The sequence below is a fragment of the Camelina sativa genome, chromosome 5 (genome assembly GCF_000633955.1).
Source record: "Camelina sativa cultivar DH55 chromosome 5, Cs, whole genome shotgun sequence".
NCBI lineage: Eukaryota > Viridiplantae > Streptophyta > Magnoliopsida > Brassicales > Brassicaceae > Camelina > Camelina sativa.
Genome location: NC_025689.1, coordinates 13,845,633 through 13,866,036, shown reverse-complemented (window position 1 = coordinate 13,866,036; position 20,404 = coordinate 13,845,633). Strand labels below are relative to the sequence as shown.

The 20,404-nt window shown below is 32.0% G+C and overlaps 4 protein-coding genes across 4 annotated transcripts; 1 reads left to right on the top strand and 3 right to left on the bottom strand.

Moving 5' to 3' along the window:
* LOC104786834 (exocyst complex component EXO70B1-like) lies at positions 1-1,908 on the bottom strand. The gene has a single exon (XM_010512293.2). The coding sequence runs from the start codon at positions 1,758-1,760 to the stop codon at positions 51-53; it is 1,710 nt and encodes a 569-aa protein (XP_010510595.1). The 5' UTR covers positions 1,761-1,908; the 3' UTR covers positions 1-50.
* LOC104786833 (protein SODIUM POTASSIUM ROOT DEFECTIVE 1-like) lies at positions 6,877-8,592 on the top strand. The gene is made up of 3 exons (XM_010512291.2): positions 6,877-7,543; positions 7,888-7,963; positions 8,272-8,592. Exons 1-3 carry the CDS (start codon positions 6,998-7,000, stop codon positions 8,451-8,453), a joined length of 804 nt encoding a protein of 267 aa, XP_010510593.1. The 5' UTR covers positions 6,877-6,997; the 3' UTR covers positions 8,454-8,592.
* On the bottom strand, positions 12,423-13,977 carry LOC104786832 (dirigent protein 10-like). Its single transcript, XM_010512290.2, has one exon. The coding sequence runs from the start codon at positions 13,816-13,818 to the stop codon at positions 12,538-12,540; it is 1,281 nt and encodes a 426-aa protein (XP_010510592.1). The 5' UTR covers positions 13,819-13,977; the 3' UTR covers positions 12,423-12,537.
* On the bottom strand, positions 17,881-19,848 carry LOC104786831 (glutelin type-B 5-like). Its single transcript, XM_010512289.2, has 3 exons — positions 19,529-19,848; positions 18,213-18,933; positions 17,881-18,124 (listed from the first exon to the last, which is right to left on the bottom strand). The coding sequence occupies exons 1-3, from the start codon at positions 19,722-19,724 to the stop codon at positions 17,971-17,973; spliced, it is 1,071 nt and encodes a 356-aa protein (XP_010510591.1). The 5' UTR covers positions 19,725-19,848; the 3' UTR covers positions 17,881-17,970.

The following is a 20,404-nucleotide window of genomic DNA, read 5'->3' as shown; positions in this document are numbered from 1 at the left end:
TAATCAATTAATTATCTATTAATTCGTTTATCACAAACTCACATAGTGTGTCAAATATTAGAAGTGGAAGAATGAATAGACGAAACACTCCCTGATCCATGAGACCCAAAATACAAATCCGAAAGATAATTCCCAATATCCTCAGGGGCAAATCCGATATTCTCCCATAACCCGACCCGGTTCCTTTCACAAAAACCCGAGTATCTCGGTATAATCAGCATCCCAACAGACCGTTTAATCTCATCTCTCAATTTTGAATCCGGTACAACCCAACCGGTTTGCCTCTTATACGCCACCTCAAACCCATCACTAAACCGCTTCATCCTCTCCTCCGCCGTCACATCATCAACAACATCAGAAAGTGACGCCATGGTCTCTCCCCAAACGATCTCCTCAAACTTGGCCACATACTTCTTCACCTTCGCTTCATGCTTCTCAAACCAATCCTCACTCAGAACCACCTTCAGATTCGACGATCTCACTTTAACCACGACGTAGTTGAGATTGTTGATCAGAAACAGATACGAGAGAGCCACGTCGTTGTAGAGACGAGACTTGGCGTCGATTTTGCAGAGTAATAACAGAATCAGCCACGCAATTCTCGATTTCACCGGATCCGAGTCCCCGGAGCTCTCTTCTTCTCCCGGTGAAGGCAATGATTTGGTGACGATGATATCGGAGAGTAATTCGCTGTAATCAGCGAGGAAGACGATGAAATTCGTAACGTACCTCGTCAATGGATGGATTCCACCGCCGGAGATCAACCACTTCGACGATTCTTTAGAAATCGAAGATTCGAATTCGTCGATCATCGAAACCACACCTTCTCTTAGATTCGATAAACTCAAATCGACTTGTGATCTGAACAAAGACGTTGAATCGGAGCTGAAGAGCTCGTCGATCTTAGGTAAAAGCTCTGTAATGGTTTCATAGACATCGAGAGTGAAGAAGATCTTCTCCGGAGATTTTTTGTTACATTTCGCCAATTTTTCCGGGAAACTAAACAGAGCTAAACCGGTTTGTAATGTGATTTCAGCGAAAGAAGATTCACGAATCGATGATGACGATGAAGAGAAGACATGATCGGAGAGGATACGTTCACCGTAAAACAGAGTATTCACAGCTCTTGTTGTGATTCTTCTCCATTTACGTATCTTCTTCTCCATAACTTCCCATTCAAGTCTCTGTATCTGATACAGAGTCAGATTCTCGAATCCGAGTTGGTTCAACGCGTCGACGATGATCGATTTACGGATTCTTACGTAGGTTTTGAAGCATTCTTGAGCGTATCCTGATGAAGTCATGCAATCGGCTATCATTTTTAGGTCTTCCATGGTTTTGGAATCAGATTCGGAATCGGGAGCTCTCGAAGAAGAGCGGTTGGAGACGGATTCGGGGTCGAGGTAGCGTCGGTTTGATTTGAGGATACGGTAAAACTCTTTGGAGAGATGAGTCATTGAGATACGCATTAGATTCTCAGCTTGGATGAGTTTTGTGGACGTTGGATTCACTGAGATTAGTCTCATCATACCGGAGTGTAAGGTGTGTACAGCGTCGATGAATCGTTTGGCTTCTTCGCGGTTTGTGGATGAGAATAAGGAAGAGACGCAGCAGTAAGAAGAAGAGGTTGGTGATATCCATCGGTTTATGATAGTTTTGGCGTCTTGGATACTGTGTTCCATTAGAGACTCGGAGAAGCTTTGGTGTGGATGTAGTTTTTTTAGCTTTGAAGAAGTTGTTGATAAAGCGAAGAGGACCATTTGTTTTTGTTTGATGTGTAAAAGAATAATAATGAAGTGAAGATTCTGAAGAAATGAATTTGCATGTAATGGTATTTATAGTGGGGTGTGTTCTATAATTTGTGATATGATTCGTATTATTTTAATTTGAAGGTATAAAACGTGGGACTATATAGTATGACATGAAAAATACTTTTTACACTAGTCTATAAAGGTATTAAGATTCAAATACGTGTATTTTCATTTTTTTCAAGTCATTCGAATGTGTAGTTGTTGATATAGGTTATAGATTGGTGCCCATGCAATGGAGTAGAGATAGATAGAAGTATGTATAAAACAAAAAAAGAAGTGGGTAATGAATAAGCCAAAACGGAATTGGTATAACTATATACTCCCTCCGTTTCAAAATATAGAATGTTTTAAGCAAAACATGCAGATTAAAAAGACTTTACTTTTAACAAGTTCAACCAATCAGAAACAATACTGCATAATACTAAACTAATCTAAAAGTTGCATTGAAATTTGAAAGCATCCTATATTATGAAACAAAAAACTTCTCCAAAACATCCTATATTTTGAAACGGAGGGAGTAGTATATTTCTGGTAGTGGCTACTTTTTTTTAGTTTTAATTTTAGACGAGTTTTACGACTCATCTACTGATTAAGAAAGGAAAAAAAAATCAAGTCTTATAACAACAACGAAAAAAAATAATGAAAAAAATAATGATTAATGATCAAATGATTAATGATTTATTCATCAAAATCAAATGATCAAATGGAGTAGATGATATATTGAACTGCGTTACTTTGTTAGAAGAAACAAAAATTGGAACACAAAGTTTTTCTATATCAACTAATGATGAATGGATTCTATCCGACCATGACGGCCAATTCATGTGTGTAAAATTTTAAAAGGATCATGAAACTATTTTTTAGTACATTTTAGTTCAAGATATACAAATTTCATTTTTTTTTCATATAAAAATATAACGTCATTTCTTGATAATAGTAATTACACACTATGACTCCTATAAGTCCCTAACTCAAACTAAAATAAAAGTTAAAATTGCTCGTCCATAATTTTTATTACTTATTACGCGCTTGCTCTTTGAGTAAATTCGTCGTCGTTTAAAAAAAAAGGTGTAAACGTTCTATCACATATTGGCTTTCCCAATAGATAGTGTAAAACGTTAGTTGTCCCGCCACATATTATGTTGACTGCCTTTAAAATTAGATTGACGCATAAAATCGATTAATAAACTACTTGATCATGCATGAATGAACTAGTGTTATCTCCAATAATGAACATCACAATTCTTTTCTTGAAAATGTAAACCGACCATAGTATTTTACATTAATTACACTATTACATATAGGCTTTTAATGTATACAATTACGGACGGTATAACTTCAATCCTTTTTTTGTGGAAAAAAAAAAAAAACTTCAATCCTTTTTACATACTTGGCTTGTTTCCGTTACACATATCGGGCACTATCTAAAACTATATTTGAAGTCAAAGTATCAATTCTTTGTATACCAAAATTTATCGAGCAAAAATACTAAATTCTATACAATCCAACTTTGACTATCTTTTCCATTAATCAAATTCTAATACATGTATACAGTATTTTATTTTTATAAATAGAATTTATACTTTCGATGCCTAATACTTTATTTTATATAGCCGTCTTAATGGTTAGTCATGGACTCAATTCCCATGCAAACGAGGGAAAAAGGCCAATATTATATACATAGTGATTAAAAAATAAAAAAACTAAGACCATTCGTGTATTTATTTGGTCATAGCTTGTGGAAAATATATACTCCTTACGTTTCCTCCCAAAGTCACCTACGCCATATGACACTAGACGCGTCGTCAATGACTAATGACTACCCATTAATATGAAAACAAATTAGTTTGTGAGTGATAAAACTTGCTTGCCATGATGAATGTATAATATTTCTTGATGATACTATAATATCTAGACCTTATTAATTGTTCTTTGTCTAAAGAAATTGAACAGTTTTCTATTTTCTGCTAACAATTTGATTATGTATCACATACCCTAAGGGATAACAATGTACTAGTATTAATATGACTGTTTCTTCATTGGATTCACTACTTTTCCAATATTGAAATTTGATTATCATTGAAGTAAATTAACTACAAAATTAACTACAGCTGGGTAACATTTAATGGTTTGACAAAACCGCGTTAATTTAATTACCTTCGCGTACGTAATCGTATATTTGTGGTTACAAAATGTCAAATACAATGAATCGAGATTACTTGTCTCTATCTTCATTTATATCCTTACACTTTAATTAGAAAACCACAAACGAATCCGTATCACATTTGTTTTATCCTCAATATAGGAAAGTAATGGATGTTCAAAAGTCACATTGTTCTACCTTGCCCGAAATTGGTTTAGTAAGAGCTGTCTTTTTTTGTTCTTCTTCAAGGTCAAGACTTTACGAAAAGTAATGGATTTTCAAATTAATGGTTGTCTAAGACTATCAAACTCGTACCACCTATGAAAGAAACTTAAATAAAACAATCACAACTTAGTCCATTTATAATTGGACTAAGTAACAGCTTGTAAGTTAAGTAACTTCATATGTAATTTTTATGAAACATACAAAAGTTACTAGCCGCGTTTCATTGTTTAGTGCCTGATAAAATCTTATACGTTTTGTTTCCTAAAATGTTTTTAAATACTCTTTTATTCACATAGACTGATAGACACCAAAAGAGCAATGTCACAATCATCAAATCGCGATGCCTAATGCCTTAAGTCCTTAAGTTAGATCAAACAAAAGTAAAAGACAAAATCATGAACGTCACATCCATGAAACAAAATATTGTGAGACGCGTTAAAATAAAGATGTGATTATATGCGAGAAAGGAGAAAAAAAAAAGGACGACGACTAAGAATGACTACAGATAAATAAGTCTAAGTATGTAAGTATTTTCATTTGTTTAGTCGTGGTTTACAAAATTTGCATAGTATGAGTTCAGTTTAGTGGGATTATGCCTTTATATAGGGAAAACGACTCTTCGACGAGGCAACTTTACTTTAATTTCTACTTTGTTAGTTAAGCTTTCTCCATTAAATCATCATTAGTTAAGGAATCAATACGTAATCAATTAATCGAATCACCAACAAAAGTCTCTAGGAAGTATGACGTAGTGGATATGTTACACTATAAAACATATGAAATTGATAATCACTTATTAATGTCACTCTTAAAACTATTCTCAAGAGTGACTCTTCGACACTTTTAAATGTGAACAATGGTATGGTTAGTGTTAATTACACGGATCTGCTTTCGCTTTGTCGTCCATAAATCTGCTTTATAGGAATGGGTTTTATTTATTTGTCAATTCTTTGCTTTAAGGATTCTACTTACAAAATTTAATGTTATCATGTCTCTTTATAATGTATGTTTAAGTCAAAAGTAGAAGAATTAAGAAATTACATCAACTTTTTAAAAATATTTAATATCTAACAAAAAAAAAAGTCAATAAAAATTGTCACAAAAAATTTAATTATATTTGAAATTTCTGTACAAACTGAAAAAAAAATGAAACAGAAACATTCGAAAGCATCTTCGAAAATATGATATAGGAGAGACTAGTATTGAAATCGTAGATTTTTTAAGTAGTAGCTTACAATTTTCAGTTAGTCATTGTTAACATTGTAATTGGCTAATTGCCGTCTTGCATCTAATGATTCTAACCCAATAGGTCAGTTGCCTAAATGATTGATTGCTTAAACATTTTAAAGGTCTACTGGTTGAGTTTTCTGTAATGAGTAATTAATGAGATGGTTAGTTTTGATAACTCTTAATATGACGCTTACATAGTTGTGTTGTTTCTAGATGCTCTGACATAAATCACGTCTTCGTTTGATTAACTCAAAGCTAGAACGGGTGAAGAGAACACTTTGGTAACATTTTGTATTTAATTCAAGTAAGGTCCATTACATGGTTACCAAAAGAAGAATGGTAGACCAACGAAGAATGTAATTTGGTTACTCATAATTCTCGGTTTTATCTATACTTAGAATGCAATTGGTAGCCCATGGAGTGTAGAAGTATTCTAGATCATTCTTGATACTTCTACATTGAATTGGTTCTCTAGCTAGTTTCAAGTTTATTTGATAATTAGTGGCTTACAAGTTACAAATTTCGGAAAATGAAAGCCCATTGAGTTGATATTAATCTTCAAAACAAGGCTCATAAAACTGGCCCATTAGTGAGTCATTACTAAGAAAGTTATAAACATGCTTTGTTTTAAGTAAAGAGTGATAAAATAACCAATAACATGCAGAGCATAATGGTTTGTAGTTTGTACATAGTACGTATTTAAATATCAACAGTTCGATAAAATACTTGAAAATCCCAAACTCCAATTAAATTTAATAATCAGTAATTATATTACGACTATGAGATTAGTGGCTAGGTTCGAAGTTATAATATGTTTAGTGATAGTAATCATTCTTGGAAAAGTTGAATCCCAGCTTTTTCGACAACAGATTGTCCCCACCTTGACACTCTAGGTAAAGGTCCTAGTGGGTATATAAGAATTCGATGTACATTACTTTTTGCATTAAAATGTATTAATACTAATCAGACTGCTTACTGCATCTGCATGTGTTAATTAGTCACTTTTATAAACTTAGTTTATACATCATACAAACAACGCCAATGGTTTTTGTGTTCAATTTAAAACATGTATTAACATTTACATATAGAACTTTACAACATGTTTTCTTAAAGTTGGATTTGTGAAACAAAGCCTAACATGGTTTTTGTGTTCAATTTAGCCGAGTTTTAACCCTCCGTCTAAAGCTTCATATGCTATAGTAAGTAAATTACTAACTCTGTTACGTTTCTTTCTTTTAATAATTAATATTTAATGCATCCAATTTGAGGACAAAGAAACAAAAATCAAATAAAGTAAAATAGCAATATAGAAGGTGCAGATTCAAGATTGATCCAAGAAATGCTTTACACACACTCCTTCTCATGAGATAGGACCCATTCTATCATAATAATATCTCTGCTTTTCCATACAAAGCAAACATTTTAAAATAAAATGATTCGTAACCCTCTTATATAAAACTCGTATTAGTGCCACTTAGTCGCTTAATCACACGACCAACTTTACCCTTAAAATCAAACAGACAGAAAGTGAGTGTTATAGGGAGAAAAGATAGACAAAAAATACACAAAAGATAGAAAGAAAGAGAGAATGAGAATTAGTGATATTTTTTGCTCTTCTCCGGCATCAACCGCCGTACGAGCAAGTACACTTCGCCACGACGGAAAGGTCACTGGAGGCCGCAGATCCTTTGAAAGCCACCGCCGGAGCCAAAACCCTAGTAAGAATAATGACAAAACCGTTCCTTGCTTCTCCTCTGAGATGCCTTTGATCCCTATTCCTCGTCACATGAGCTGTAGAAACTCCTTTGAATCTTCAAGCGGGTTTCGTCGGAAGATAGCTTCGGCTCAAGACGTCCAAATTCGCCGTAAAAGCTCGGCTGACGTAAGTGACTTGAGGAGATCAAGAAGTTCTTTGCTAAGTTCATCGTCGAGGTATCTTTTAAAGGATCATAAGTCTTTGAAAGATGATGATAAGGACAACCTCTGGTTATCATCATCTGATCGTTCTAAGGATTTGATTCCTTTCCGTGACCGCCACGTCACTTCATCTTCGTCTTCTTCTTCCTCGTCTTCTTCTTCTTCTTCCTCTTCTGTAACAAATGTTTCATCGCCGGCTACATCCACTGATGATCAGGTTTGATTATTTCTTCTTTAACCAAAGTACTTTTCGTCAAAATCTTTTAACAACATGCATAGAGTTTGAATATCAAAGTGATAGAAAGACAATATCACTAGCTAGCTAGTATATCTGATTATGGTTTAAGTTATATTTTCTGAATTGATATGGTAAGGTAAAATTTATAATTCACATGATAGATATCTTACGTATAGTGGATATATATGTGGTACCTATTTACTTGTATATATCTGCTAAATAGTATAAGCATACATAAATATAACATATGGTTCTCTTTTATTTGTTATGTTATTTCATTCATTCTACTTATTTTTATTTATTTAATTATTATTTTTTGGCAGGTTGTGGTTTTGAGGGTATCGATCCATTGCAAGGGATGTGAAGGGAAGGTTAGAAAGCATATCTCCAAAATGGAAGGTACTAATGAATCTAATCTTCATTCTACAGAATTAAGTATCTTATCAAACTACGGTAGTTTAACTACCTAACCTTAATATACAATTCAAATGAAAATATTCAACGAATTACGAATAGACGACCATATTTTATTAAATGAAAAAGTATTTTTTAACAACGGATATAGGTTAGGAGCTTGATTTTGAAATTTAGTGTTTTGACTTTTCCTAATTATCGGATGCCTCTGAGCAACAACTTTTTGACTAAGTTATGGATAAATTATACTAGTAATTTGTTGATTGAAATCTACAACTTTGGGTATGGGACAGGGGTGACGTCATACACCATTGATTTGGCGACAAAGAAGGTTACGGTGGTCGGAAAGATAACACCTGTGGGAGTAGTAGAAAGCATCTCAAAGGTCAAATTCGCTCAGCTTTGGCCTCTTTCCTCTTCTTCTCCTTCTCCTCCATTTCCTCACATTCCTAACTATTCCCTCCTCAAATCTTAATTTTGTTCTCTTGTAATTTAGTGTAAAACATATATATTGTCATTAGACATCTCTCATGTTGTGTGATTGGTATCAATGCGACATTAAGGTGATGTAGTTAACATGCATTTGTTTGAAGAATATGGTTTTGTTTTTATTATTTTTCGTTCAAACACTAACACTTTCATTTTCATTATACTTTAACAAGCTATCAATATATGTTTATAAAACTTAAAATACATAAGCAAAATACGATATATACATCAAATCAATTAGGAGAAAATGATATCCTTTTTTAAATAGTATTTGTTGAATCAGCCATTTTAGGTTTGGTATCGTGGATTTGCCATTAAATTTGATTCAAGGTAAAAGACGATTTCCCACAACCACAACACGGCGACCACGACGAACTCAACCATGCATAGAGTTATAGAACTTTGTACTTCCTTTAAACGAAATTATCTTAACTAATTTAACACGAAATCGAATTTTAAAGCAACGCTAGACCTAAAACTAGCAACGATATCAATACCTTCGACAAACTTAAACAACAAGAAACAAAAAATAAAAACCCCGAGTCGAATATGAACTATGAAAGCCTCTGACCCGTTGATCGGATGCATTTTCGTTACACAGTTTTTCCTTTCAGACATTATTAATTTAAAAACAAAATAATAATATTATCAATTAAGAAAACTTTTGCGGTATACCTCGTCTATAATAAATATTTATAAAAGACTCTTATATATATTAAGAAAATATAAAGATATAATATGTCGATAGACAAGTGCCTTGCATATGTGTGGGGATCGAAGAAAATGAGGGAAAAGGGTGAATAATGGTATGCGTAACATGAGGACCATTGAATTGTCCGGCGTGCGTGCCGTTGATATTTTATAATTTCACAAACAGTGAAAAAGTAAAACACTTTTAAATACAAAATTTTGATCAAAGTCATACATTTTTTTCTTTTAGTGTCGTCGGGACATGTGCCTCTTTCAGTCATATTCACGGTGGGTCAAATTTTGTCCTAAATGTTCTCAAAACATAACGACATTGTATGAAATGACATGTTTTAGTTAATCATAGAGCTTGCTTAGTGATACTTCTTCATATGTGACTTTTTTGGGGTCTAATGCCAACTTTTAAGATACTGCTAGGGCATGGTTGGTTTGCTTACACATGAATTTATGTCAGTGCAATATTAAAATCAACGTATTAGAACAAAAATTTTGATAACCTCTTACTCTAGATTGTTAACCTAGCTAGTGATATATACGTCTAGTCTTAAGAAGTGTTATTGATAGGAATAAATTTTGATTTTTCATTATTTTTTTTGTCTGTGTGTTGTGGATTACTTTAGACTATAAACTATTTGGGCGGCCGGAAAGATATAAAAGCCAAAAGTTAGAAAAATAAATATACTATACGATATTTGGTACACTGATTTTTCAACAATTAATAATTCATATATAATCTTAAAGATAAGCATATTGTATTCGTCGATGTCAAAGAAACTATTGTGTTTATTGGCATTACAATTTACAGATTTGGTTCTTTAGCGCTTAACTATTTCAAAGATATATGCTTTTTTGGGAAACAGATTTCTACAAACATACTTCAAATAAAGCTGGCATTATTGACCACTGGCCAAAGATATATTTGCTTTATAGAGAATTAAACTTAAGATCTTTCCCCTTGTTCTTTCGTAGTAGTGAAACATCCCTTTCTACTTGGGAACCTTTTTGCATCAAAAATGGTAAAGAGAAAAAAGCTTAAAAATACCTCATCTACTTTTTTTATTTAGAAGTTTAATACCTCGTCTTTTTTGGTTGGAAGAAAAATACCTTATTTAATTAAAATGTATGATTTAATACTTAAACTAATAAATTTTGTTAGTTTCATACTTACGATTTTTTGATAAAAATAAAATTCCGTTTTTACCCTTAGTATATCAATTAATAATTAATTTTAAATGACATAGTATTAATTTATGGACAATTCTTGGACTCACCCCCACTTAATTAAGGAAACAAATTATTAATTAAAGAAACAAAATCTGTATATCATTCAATTTTAAAGTTATTAATTCTAAACATTATATTATAGTTTTTAATTATAATATGTAAATCTAAATTACTTTTTTATAAATCCAAACCGACATATAATTTTGTTTAATTATGTAATTTAAACCCTAATCATTTTTTATAAACCCAGATTGAAATACAATTTTGTTTAATTGTAAAATCTAAACCCTAACCACTTTTTTATAAACCCAAACCGGCATATAATTTTTTTAATTTTAAAATCTAAACCCTAACCACTCTTTTATAAATCTAAACCGACATATAAATTTGTTTGATTGTAAAATCTAAACCCTAAACGACTCTTTGTATACCCAAACCGACATATAATTTTTTTTAATTATAAAATCTAAATCCTAACCACTGTTTTGTAAACCCAAACCGACATATAATTTTGTTTAATTGTAAAATCTAAACCCTAATTACTCTTTTGTAAACCCAAGAATTTTTCTTAATTTATAGGCTTATTTGAATTAAAATTAAGTTTATTTAATATTTCTTTTTATTAATTTTAATTCAAATAAAATTATAAATTAATACCATGTCATTTAAAATTAATTATTAATTGATATACTAAGGGTAAAAATGGAATTTTATTTTTGTCAAAAAATCATAAGTATGAAACTAACAAAATTTATTAGTTTGAGTATTAAATCACACGTTTTAATTAAATGAGGTATTTTTCTTCCAACCAAAAAAAACGAGGTATTAAACTTCCAAATAAAAAATAGATGAAGTATTTTTAAGCTTTTTTCCCTAAAATCATAGTAATTCAATGTATACTAATGCAAAACAAAAATAATAAGTCTAGACATATTTTTTGGTGTTAAAGTCTACACATATATATACTCAAAGTCTCAACCTAATGATAAATCGGTAGCTAGATAACCCAAAAGAATTTAAAAACTATAGTAATCAACTAATAATCCAAATTCCTATATTTTATTATAATTTTGTTTCCCTTTTGTTTTTGTTAAATTCTGATAATGTTAAAAGGACGATATCTAATTATATACCATATTTTTAACTATTTTATCTACAAAACTTGTTTCAAAGTTTCCACTTTTCCACCATGCAAATTTGCAACTAAATGACTGAACATAATTATTTCATATATACTCTCCTTTCACGTTTCCCACCAAGCAAATCTTCAATGACGGCAACTAATGATAGAACACATCAATCATTATTTCACTTTTTAAACATGACATGCGCTTTGCTTCATTTGAGTCATAACAAGTGTTATCCATTTGACATTTTCGTCAAATCTTTTATCATTTCAGTGTTCACTTGTTTTTTTCTTGTAATTTTAGTAGTAGTAGTATAGTTTAGAATGGCAATGGCACTGCCAATAATTAAATACGTAAATGACTTGAATCTTTAAGAACTACCGACTACGCCACAATACGGAAATCAAACCAAGTGGAAGTGAAGCCAACAATACACTTGATTAAACCTTTTATTATTATTATTATTATTATTATTATTATTATTATTATTTTTAGTGAGTTTGAATGATATAAATGACTTGACGTGATTGAACATCATGTTATGAGATGTATGACTGAATTTAGTAATCCATAACATATGGCCATGGCCATGGGTAGGGTTAGAACTAGAGCCTAGAGACTAGAGAATTATTTGTGTTGGTAGTGTGTTAATTGTCCATTCACGGATTTGAGGGTCTTGAAGATTTGGTGGCAACAAACAACCTTCAAAGGTCAAATTATTAAATCTTGAAGACCCTCAAATCTGTAAATCGACAATTAACTCACGACCAACATAAACGACCTAGGTTCTAGTTGCTCCCGCTGACTAAACAGTATTTTGAAATCAACGTTCTGAATGATTTAAAGATATTTGGTCCAAAGTCCAAACAAATTAGTAAATTCCAAGGAAAAAGAAAAGAAGTAAATACAATTTTCTTACACAACTTTCATATTTAGATTACAAATGACGACGACACATCACACACATACCAAACATTCCCAAACACCAACAGAATAAGAAAAATAATAAAACTAGTAAGAAAGATAAACGGTACACTGGAGAACAGTCTCAAGCCCATCAGTGAACTGATGCGGTTGATTCTGCTGTGTCCCGCTCCCGCTAGATCCTGTAAACGTCTTCACAATCGCAAATCCTCTAGCGTTCACATACTTCCCGGTACCTCCCATAACTCCTAAATGTGATTCAGAAACCGCTGTTCTGAGAACCCCAAAGAAGCTTATACTATCTTCATAACCGCCACTCTCAAACATCGCAGTGAAGGCCAATGTCTGGCTAGTTCCGTCAACCGCACTTGCCACATAGTATCCCTGCGCTTTCCCGAGCAGACCAGATCCGAGCTCATGTCCTTCGGTTAGTTCATCATCGATCACGGTCATTGTCCCAAACATTAGCATCTGAAGAGCAGAACCACTCGGGAGCTGACCACCGCTAGCAACACTGAAACCGTTTATATTGTTGTTTCCGTTTCCATTTTCCTGGAGAATGTTAGCCGTGGTTCCACCTAGTCCAACGAGGAAAGGTACGTTGTTGTTGTTGACAATCCCGTTGTTGTTGTTGTCCGATGGAACTCCGTTGTTTATAGCAAGGTTTGCACCGTTGGTTTTAGCAAATGGGAGTTGGCCGCTTAAAGCTGGGTTTGCTACTACTCCAGTTACAGCTCTGGCTGTGGGATTTGAACCACCGAGTATATCGTGCATAAAAAATACCAATGTGTTGTCAGGACCTATACCACCACCAAGACCTGGACCAGCACCCGCACCACCACCTGCACCAACAACAGCTGGACCGGCACCTGCACCACCACCAAGAGCTGGACCAGCACCTGCACCACCACCAAGAGCTGGACCAGCACCCGAACCACCACCAAGAGCTGGACCAGCACCGGCACCACCACCAAGACCAGTGGCTAAACCACCAGAGCCTGCAGCTGGTAGAGGACCGGGACCAGTGGTAGGCAAGGAACCTGAACCACCACCCGCTAAAGAACCAGGGACAGAGCCGGCAATTGGTAAAGGACCAGGACCAGGTGTAGTCAAAGGGCCTGAACTTGATGGTATTGACCCTGTACCTACACCTGTTCCGGTAGAACCTGAACCACTTGACCCAGCTCCTGCACCGAAACCAATTCCTGTAGAACCCGAACTAGGAAAGGAACCTGATCCAGCAGTAGAGGCAGAGCCAGAGTTTGTAGTAGCTGAGAATGCATCTTCTTCATCAAGAAGCCGAGCCGCAGCTGCAAAAGTAACAACGAGAGCAATAACCAGTAAAGAGAGTATCTTTTGACCTGCCATTGAACAAGAAAGATGATCAGAGATGCAAAGATTGTTGTTTGAAGTAAATGAATTGTGATGATAGAATCAGATTCTCAAAGCATATATATACATATACAAAGTGAGATCCATAATAGAAGATGGAGTTGATGAAATGGAGCAGGTGATAGCTTTAACACATTATCTAGTGGTTTGGTTTTGGAGAAGAATCATACAAAAAAAGAAAAAAATCATAACTTCTCCACAAGATTTGAATATTCATTCATCAAATTTGCTAAGCTGTAAATATAAAACAAACCCAAAGATTAAAGCTTTTCCATTTCTCTACTCTTTAAACTATAACGAGCATGAAAAAAATGAGTAAAGATCTGATCTTACCAGGAAAAAAAGGTTACTGCTTGAGACAGACTCATTCTTACAATACATATGACTTGCCCAGAAACTGAAAGCATTAAGAACCCAATAAGGCTGGCTGTTGTAAACCAAGATCGTTGGTTACACTTTTCCCCTGTCACGCATTTCATCGAACACCTTGTATACACCTCCCACAATCTCCCTTACAAAAGCAAGCGAATATAATATACGAATCGAGACTGAATTTCACAATCTAATCTCGAATGATTCGTCGTTACAAATCAGTCACTAAACGATCTCAAATTGTGGGATCGAGTTCGTGATTTTTAGAGACCCTTCTTCCCCGGTTTAGACAAACCAAACTGTAACCGGACTAACCGATTTTTTTTTTTTTAATTATTATTTAGTCGAGGAAGATATTAGAAAATATATATTTATAGTTTCTGTTTGATTTTCACCAAAAACAAAAAAAAGTTTCTGTTTGATTAGTTTTTAAAAGGTTTTTTGAAAGGGGTTTAAAGGATATTTATACAGTATTTCTAAAACATATATAAAATTTTACTCACATATAATTGTAGTTTATGTATATTTTTATAAGTTTACACACTTGTTTGGATATATATCTGATATTTATTGGCATTCTTAATAAAGGTTGTAAAATGGAGCACTTTTGGAAAATGGTTTTGGAAAAAGGGTATTTTTAAAAATTTACCTTGATTATAATTTTAGTTTAGTAGGTTCTTTGAGTTATCTTTAAAAGTTATTTACCAAATATATATTCATTCAAAACAAATATATATTATAAAAATTTAACTAAAGGGACATATTTAATGTACATAAAGCTTTTTTCTAAGTAAATTTTATATTCATTGAATGAAAATACAATTATATGTATAGAATATACGATACTTTTATTTGATGCTTTTATCAAAACTTATGTAGATTTTTTTTTCAAAAGATTTTCAAAATTGTACAGAAAATTTTCTTTATGAATATTTGACTAAATTCATGATTGTATTTAAAAGTACCAATAAATTTACATAGATTTGACTAAATCACTTCTAAATTCTATTGATTTTGAAAAGAAATTACATTTTTTATTATTAAATAAACAAATGGCTATTTCAGTTCTATAATAGAGGCATACCTTCAATGACATCAATTGACAGATCTGTCAAACTGGTTGTATGGTAGATCTGTCAAACTAGTTGTATGGTTCAAGTTAATAAAATTTTGTTAGTCAAAAGTTAATTGGATATATATCTAGAGATTATGGTCAAAATCTTATTCAAGAGAAATATATGTATATATTAATTAATCTTTTAAAGTTGGTTTAAACAATTTGCTTAAACTCAACAAACCGAACCATTTTCTTTTTACTGTTTATTTTAATTAACTAATAGATATACATGTTTATATCATATTCAATACTTTACAGCTTTTTGTCACGCACTGATTGATTTGGGTTGTGACATCTTGCTTAATTAGTAGTCTTAAAAAATTCTATTTTTCAATTAATAAATAAATTCACACTTTTTAAAAAATCTCAAATTTTACGTATCTAAGATACAATACTAATTCTTATAAACATCACTAAAATATTTTTTTAAAATAACATTATTAATTTATTTTCTAAAAATATCATAAAAGTATATTTTCCAAAAATACCACATACGTAAAACTAAAACTTTCAACATTAAAACTAAACCCTAAATCATAAACACTAAAACAATACCTACTAAAAACGTACTTTAAATTTAAAAATGTTCTGACCAAAAAACTAAAGTTGTCTACTCAAACATTAAAAAAAAAAAATTATACACCCTTCAAAATCAATTTATGTTTGTGGTATTTTAGAAAAATAAAAATTTTGTGGTTTTCTTGAAAAAAAAATAATAATGGTATTTTTGGAAAAAAAGAAATTAAAAGTGGTATTTTGAGGAATTCCTCATTTTTATTTGATTCTACTACCAAACCTTATGTGATTTTTTTTGTTTTTCAAAAAATCAAAATTATACAGAAAGTTTGTTACCACACTCTATATCTATCCCATTTTTCTCTATGACTGTTTGACTAAAAAACTTGTTTGTATTTACAAAACCTAAACAATTAGATGACGATACATATATATTGTATAGATTTGACTAAATTACTTCTATATTCTAATGATTTTGGAAAAACAGGAAATCTCAAAAATGTCTTTTTCCATATCTTTTTTCGAAAATACTCTTTTTTAAAATTTTATCTAAAAGTTGAGATATACTCAAATAATTGTAACCATATAAAATCATACACAAACAACTTTTATATATGTAAAAAAAACTTATATATATATATATTTATAAAAAACCTTGTAAAACGTTTTGAAATATTTTGTAAAACTTTATAAATCTGTTAAACCCTTAAAAAATTTTACAAAAACTTGATCGAGTCTCTAAGACCTACCACATCCCAGCAACGATGAATCGTTACTCAAAATATTATATTTTAATAATTCTCTTTTAATATTATTATATATTTAAATAATAATAAATCTAAAGAAAGAAAGTTAACTTATCAAATGTTGCCACCTGTCCAGAGTAACGATTCTTTGTTTCTGTGGGAAGGAACATTTCTTAGTTTTTTTCTTTTTTTCATTATTATTTTTTAGTTTTTTTAATAAAAGAATCTCTAAGAGAACCACCGTTGGACATGTCCTAAGGGCATGATTACTGGTAGTTTCTCTTAGAAGTTCTCTTAATTAAAAACTAGATTAGGACTCGTGCTAGAGCACGAGTTGAAATTCCTTTTATTTATATTATAATTTTAGAATAAATTATAATTTATATGTTTTTTTTGAAAAGTTTTTTGGAAACATTATGCAATAAAATTATATGCTAAATATGATGACTTGAAAAAAATACATATTTTGTAAGTTTTATATTGTTGATTTTGTAATTTTATGTATGAGAAATGGTTATGTTTGTTGTCTGTTTCTATTTTAATTTTTGAACATATTGGTGAAAGTTTTTTAATATGGCTCGTGCTTAGGTAAAATTTTATTTTCAAATGCACAATAAGATATCGGAAATCATGATTAAGTATGATAAATTGCCAAAATTTTATTCTTTATTACGTCTAACAGTATATCTTTATGCCTAATAATATATATTTTGTAACCAACCTATATTTAATGTATAATATATTTTCTAGCTAATTTATAAAAATTATATAGTCTACCAAAAGAAAATTGTGTATTTCCGTTTTATTGATAAATGTTTTTTTATTTAGAATCGAAAGAACCAATTCTTTAGACAACCATGATATGTGACAGTTTTTAATAGGTTAATATTTTTTTTCAAATTTATTATTTAAATAAATAAGAATATTGAAAGAAAATAATTAAAATATATTATTTTGATAGATGAAAAGCGTTGTTGGGATGATGATGGTTTAATACGAAGCTCCTTCTAAACCTTTAAAGAGTACTTTTCAGAAAAAAAAAAAAAAAAATTAGAGGCTTTATTTCCGTGGGATTTTTTATTCTTTGAGTAAACGTGGAAGAAGATTAAGTATTTCATGTGCACACCTCTTCCCACGGACGCCTCAGACCTAAGAATATTTTTCTGTTTAGATTTGTATCGATAAACTTTTTAAGCATGAAACTGCTTATAATCTCAATAACTTTAGAAGAAATATTTCTTCATTTCTTATTTATTTCGAATTGTAAACAAAGAGAGAAAAAACCGGTTCATAAAAACCAAAATAAATTAAAAACCATAACACTTTCTTAAACCATAGCAACTAAACCACTAAATTAAATCCCTTCTTTCATTGTATTTAGTTGGAAGGGGGGAAGAAAATGGCATCAGAGGTCCTTTTAGATCGGAAAGCCTTCTCCACCTCCGGATCCACGTTAAACGCCGCCTGCAAAACCTCCGGTGACAAAGCCTTCCACACCGATGTCCTTCCGGCCAAATGTGTGAAAATGGGACTGCCAAAAAAAACACCAACAACTATGTAAGTAAAAACTTCTTTAACCAATAGAAAATGGGAGAAATTTTTTTTACATAAAATCTTACTCGGGAGTAGTCACAATGGAGAACCAAGACAAGCCATCAGAATCAGCAATCTTGGAGACAACAAAGAACCTAGGAACAATGAACAAAGCACCAGCTTTCACATGAGTCTCAAGAACTCTCTTCCCATCCGCACCAACAATCTGAACCCGACCACTTCCACCAACAATGTAAGTAACTTGAAGAGCCGAGTCACAAGAGAATCCAGGAGAGCACATGGAGTGTCCATCAATTCTCACAAGATCAGCTCCAAACCCAACTTCACCAACCAAAGGAAGATTCTTTGTGTCCAAAACAACAACTCTTCCTCCATCCTTAATGTCAACATCAAGAGGAGCCTCCAAACAATTCAACACAAACCCTTCACGGTCACCTTTCTTTGGCGCAGGCATCGTCAAGCTCGCATCAACCTTAACGATTCCATTACCGGTCTGAGAACCAACGAGCTTCTTCACGGTGGTCTCATCGAGATCCCATGCTCGGCCTACAAACTCAGTTGAGAATCCGGTGAAGATTCCATTGGAACCGGTTAGGTAAAAGTCAGTGAACTGTCCTGCTTTGTGACCCTTGTGAGTCTCGCCAAGGAAGAGGACGACTAGCTCAGTGTCTTCATTGTTGAACCACCATGTCACTACACCAAAAGGTAAGGCTATGGAGTCTCCTTTCTTGATTGCTATCACTTTCTCCTCTTTCTCAGGGAGAACGATTCCGGCTGTTCCAGCTCCTGAAAATTGTTATAAGAAAAATACTTTTAACTTATATGATTATCAACAAATTATATTATATTTCATATAAAAAGAATAATGCATGATCAGTGTATGAAATATGAATTTTAATTCAATGTAAGAAATTATTTTGGAACGTGAAACAAACTATTTTAACTTGATAGTTTCACCATTTTTTTTCTCCATAGATCAATCTTAACATTACTACTACAATGATCTATGGAAGCAAATCATATAATATTTTTCCAAATCAGGGTTCAATGGAAGCAACAAAAAAAAAAATATATATATATAGCACATACGTTACAACTGTATCTAGTCAAATCAAAATCATACTTAAGGATCCTTTTAAGAAACTGATTTATGATATATATTTTATGGATAGAAAACAAACAAAAATATATATATTTAGTTAAAAAACGTTTGAAAACTAGCACATACGTTACAACTTTATGTAGTCAAATCAAAACCATACTTAAGGATCCTTTTAAGAAACTGATTTATGATATTTCAGATCTGAATTAATAATTTTATGGACAACAACAGTCAATAGCTAGAGTAAAGTGATCAAAAGGAAGATCATGAAACACGAACCTTGAAGAACATAAGCGACCTTGGGGGAATCAGAGTAACGAGGAAGAGCCAAGCCATACTTCTCGAGAGCGAGCTTAGCGGCACCAATGTTACCATCTCGGAGCATTGGCAACTCTTCAGGGCACCATGCAAAGTACGAACCACCATCTCCTCCGTACACCTTCTTAGGAAACCTCGGTGAAAGATCCAACTCCATTGTTAAACACAAAAAAAGATTTAGATGGCAAAGAAAGAGCAAATGGAAGAGATTAGAAAGTTTTAGTTTTGATATGATATATTCTGAGGGAGAGAGATGCACGTATATATATAGTGGTCGAGGATTTGTATTCAGGTATTAACTGAGAGATTTTTGGGAAATAAAATCTTTGACTGGATAATTACATGCATGACTATGTTATGGATAATTATGATGATAAATTATAGATAACGCAGATGTTAAAAAACATTATGGATAATATCTTAATTAATTAAAAAAATTCACAATTATATATGCCCACTGTTAAAGCCTTTTGGTTTAATAATTTTATAATAACTAGGTTAAACCCGCGCTACGCCGCGGGATTGGTTTATTATTTTTTCTGATTTGAATTTTTTTCTAATTTCATGATGTAATATATATGTTCTTTGATATCAAATTTCATAAGTTTTTGATAATTCAATGGTTATTTTGTATTTTTAGTATTATTTTTATTTTTATATGATACTTGAGTTTTTACTTTCATATATTTTAAATTTTATTATGTTAAGAAATAAGTTTTTGTTTCTTTGACTTGAAAATTATATTCTTCTCTTACTAAAACAATACTGAATATTTTGGATGTTAATATAGTTAATCCAAAATATTCGGTTTTCATTAAACCAAAAAATTAGATATAT

What these genes read in the sequence shown, in the direction of transcription:
- LOC104786832 (XM_010512290.2), bottom strand. Translation starts at nt 13,818, where the DNA reads ATGGCAGGTCAAAAGATACTCTCTTTACTGGTTATTGCTCTCGTTGTT.
- LOC104786834 (XM_010512293.2), bottom strand. Translation starts at nt 1,760, where the DNA reads ATGGTCCTCTTCGCTTTATCAACAACTTCTTCAAAGCTAAAAAAACTA.
- LOC104786833 (XM_010512291.2), top strand. Translation starts at nt 6,998, where the DNA reads ATGAGAATTAGTGATATTTTTTGCTCTTCTCCGGCATCAACCGCCGTA. An exon ending in CTACATCCACTGATGATCAG is followed by an intron (nt 7,544 to 7,887) that starts GTTTGATTATTT and finishes ATTTTTTGGCAG; the next exon opens with GTTGTGGTTTTGAGGGTATC. An exon ending in GCATATCTCCAAAATGGAAG is followed by an intron (nt 7,964 to 8,271) that starts GTACTAATGAAT and finishes GGTATGGGACAG; the next exon opens with GGGTGACGTCATACACCATT.
- LOC104786831 (XM_010512289.2), bottom strand. Translation starts at nt 19,724, where the DNA reads ATGGAGTTGGATCTTTCACCGAGGTTTCCTAAGAAGGTGTACGGAGGA. An exon ending in GGTCGCTTATGTTCTTCAAG is followed by an intron (nt 18,934 to 19,528) that starts GTTCGTGTTTCA and finishes AACAATTTTCAG; the next exon opens with GAGCTGGAACAGCCGGAATC. An exon ending in TCCATTGTGACTACTCCCGA is followed by an intron (nt 18,125 to 18,212) that starts GTAAGATTTTAT and finishes TTTTTTTGGCAG; the next exon opens with TCCCATTTTCACACATTTGG.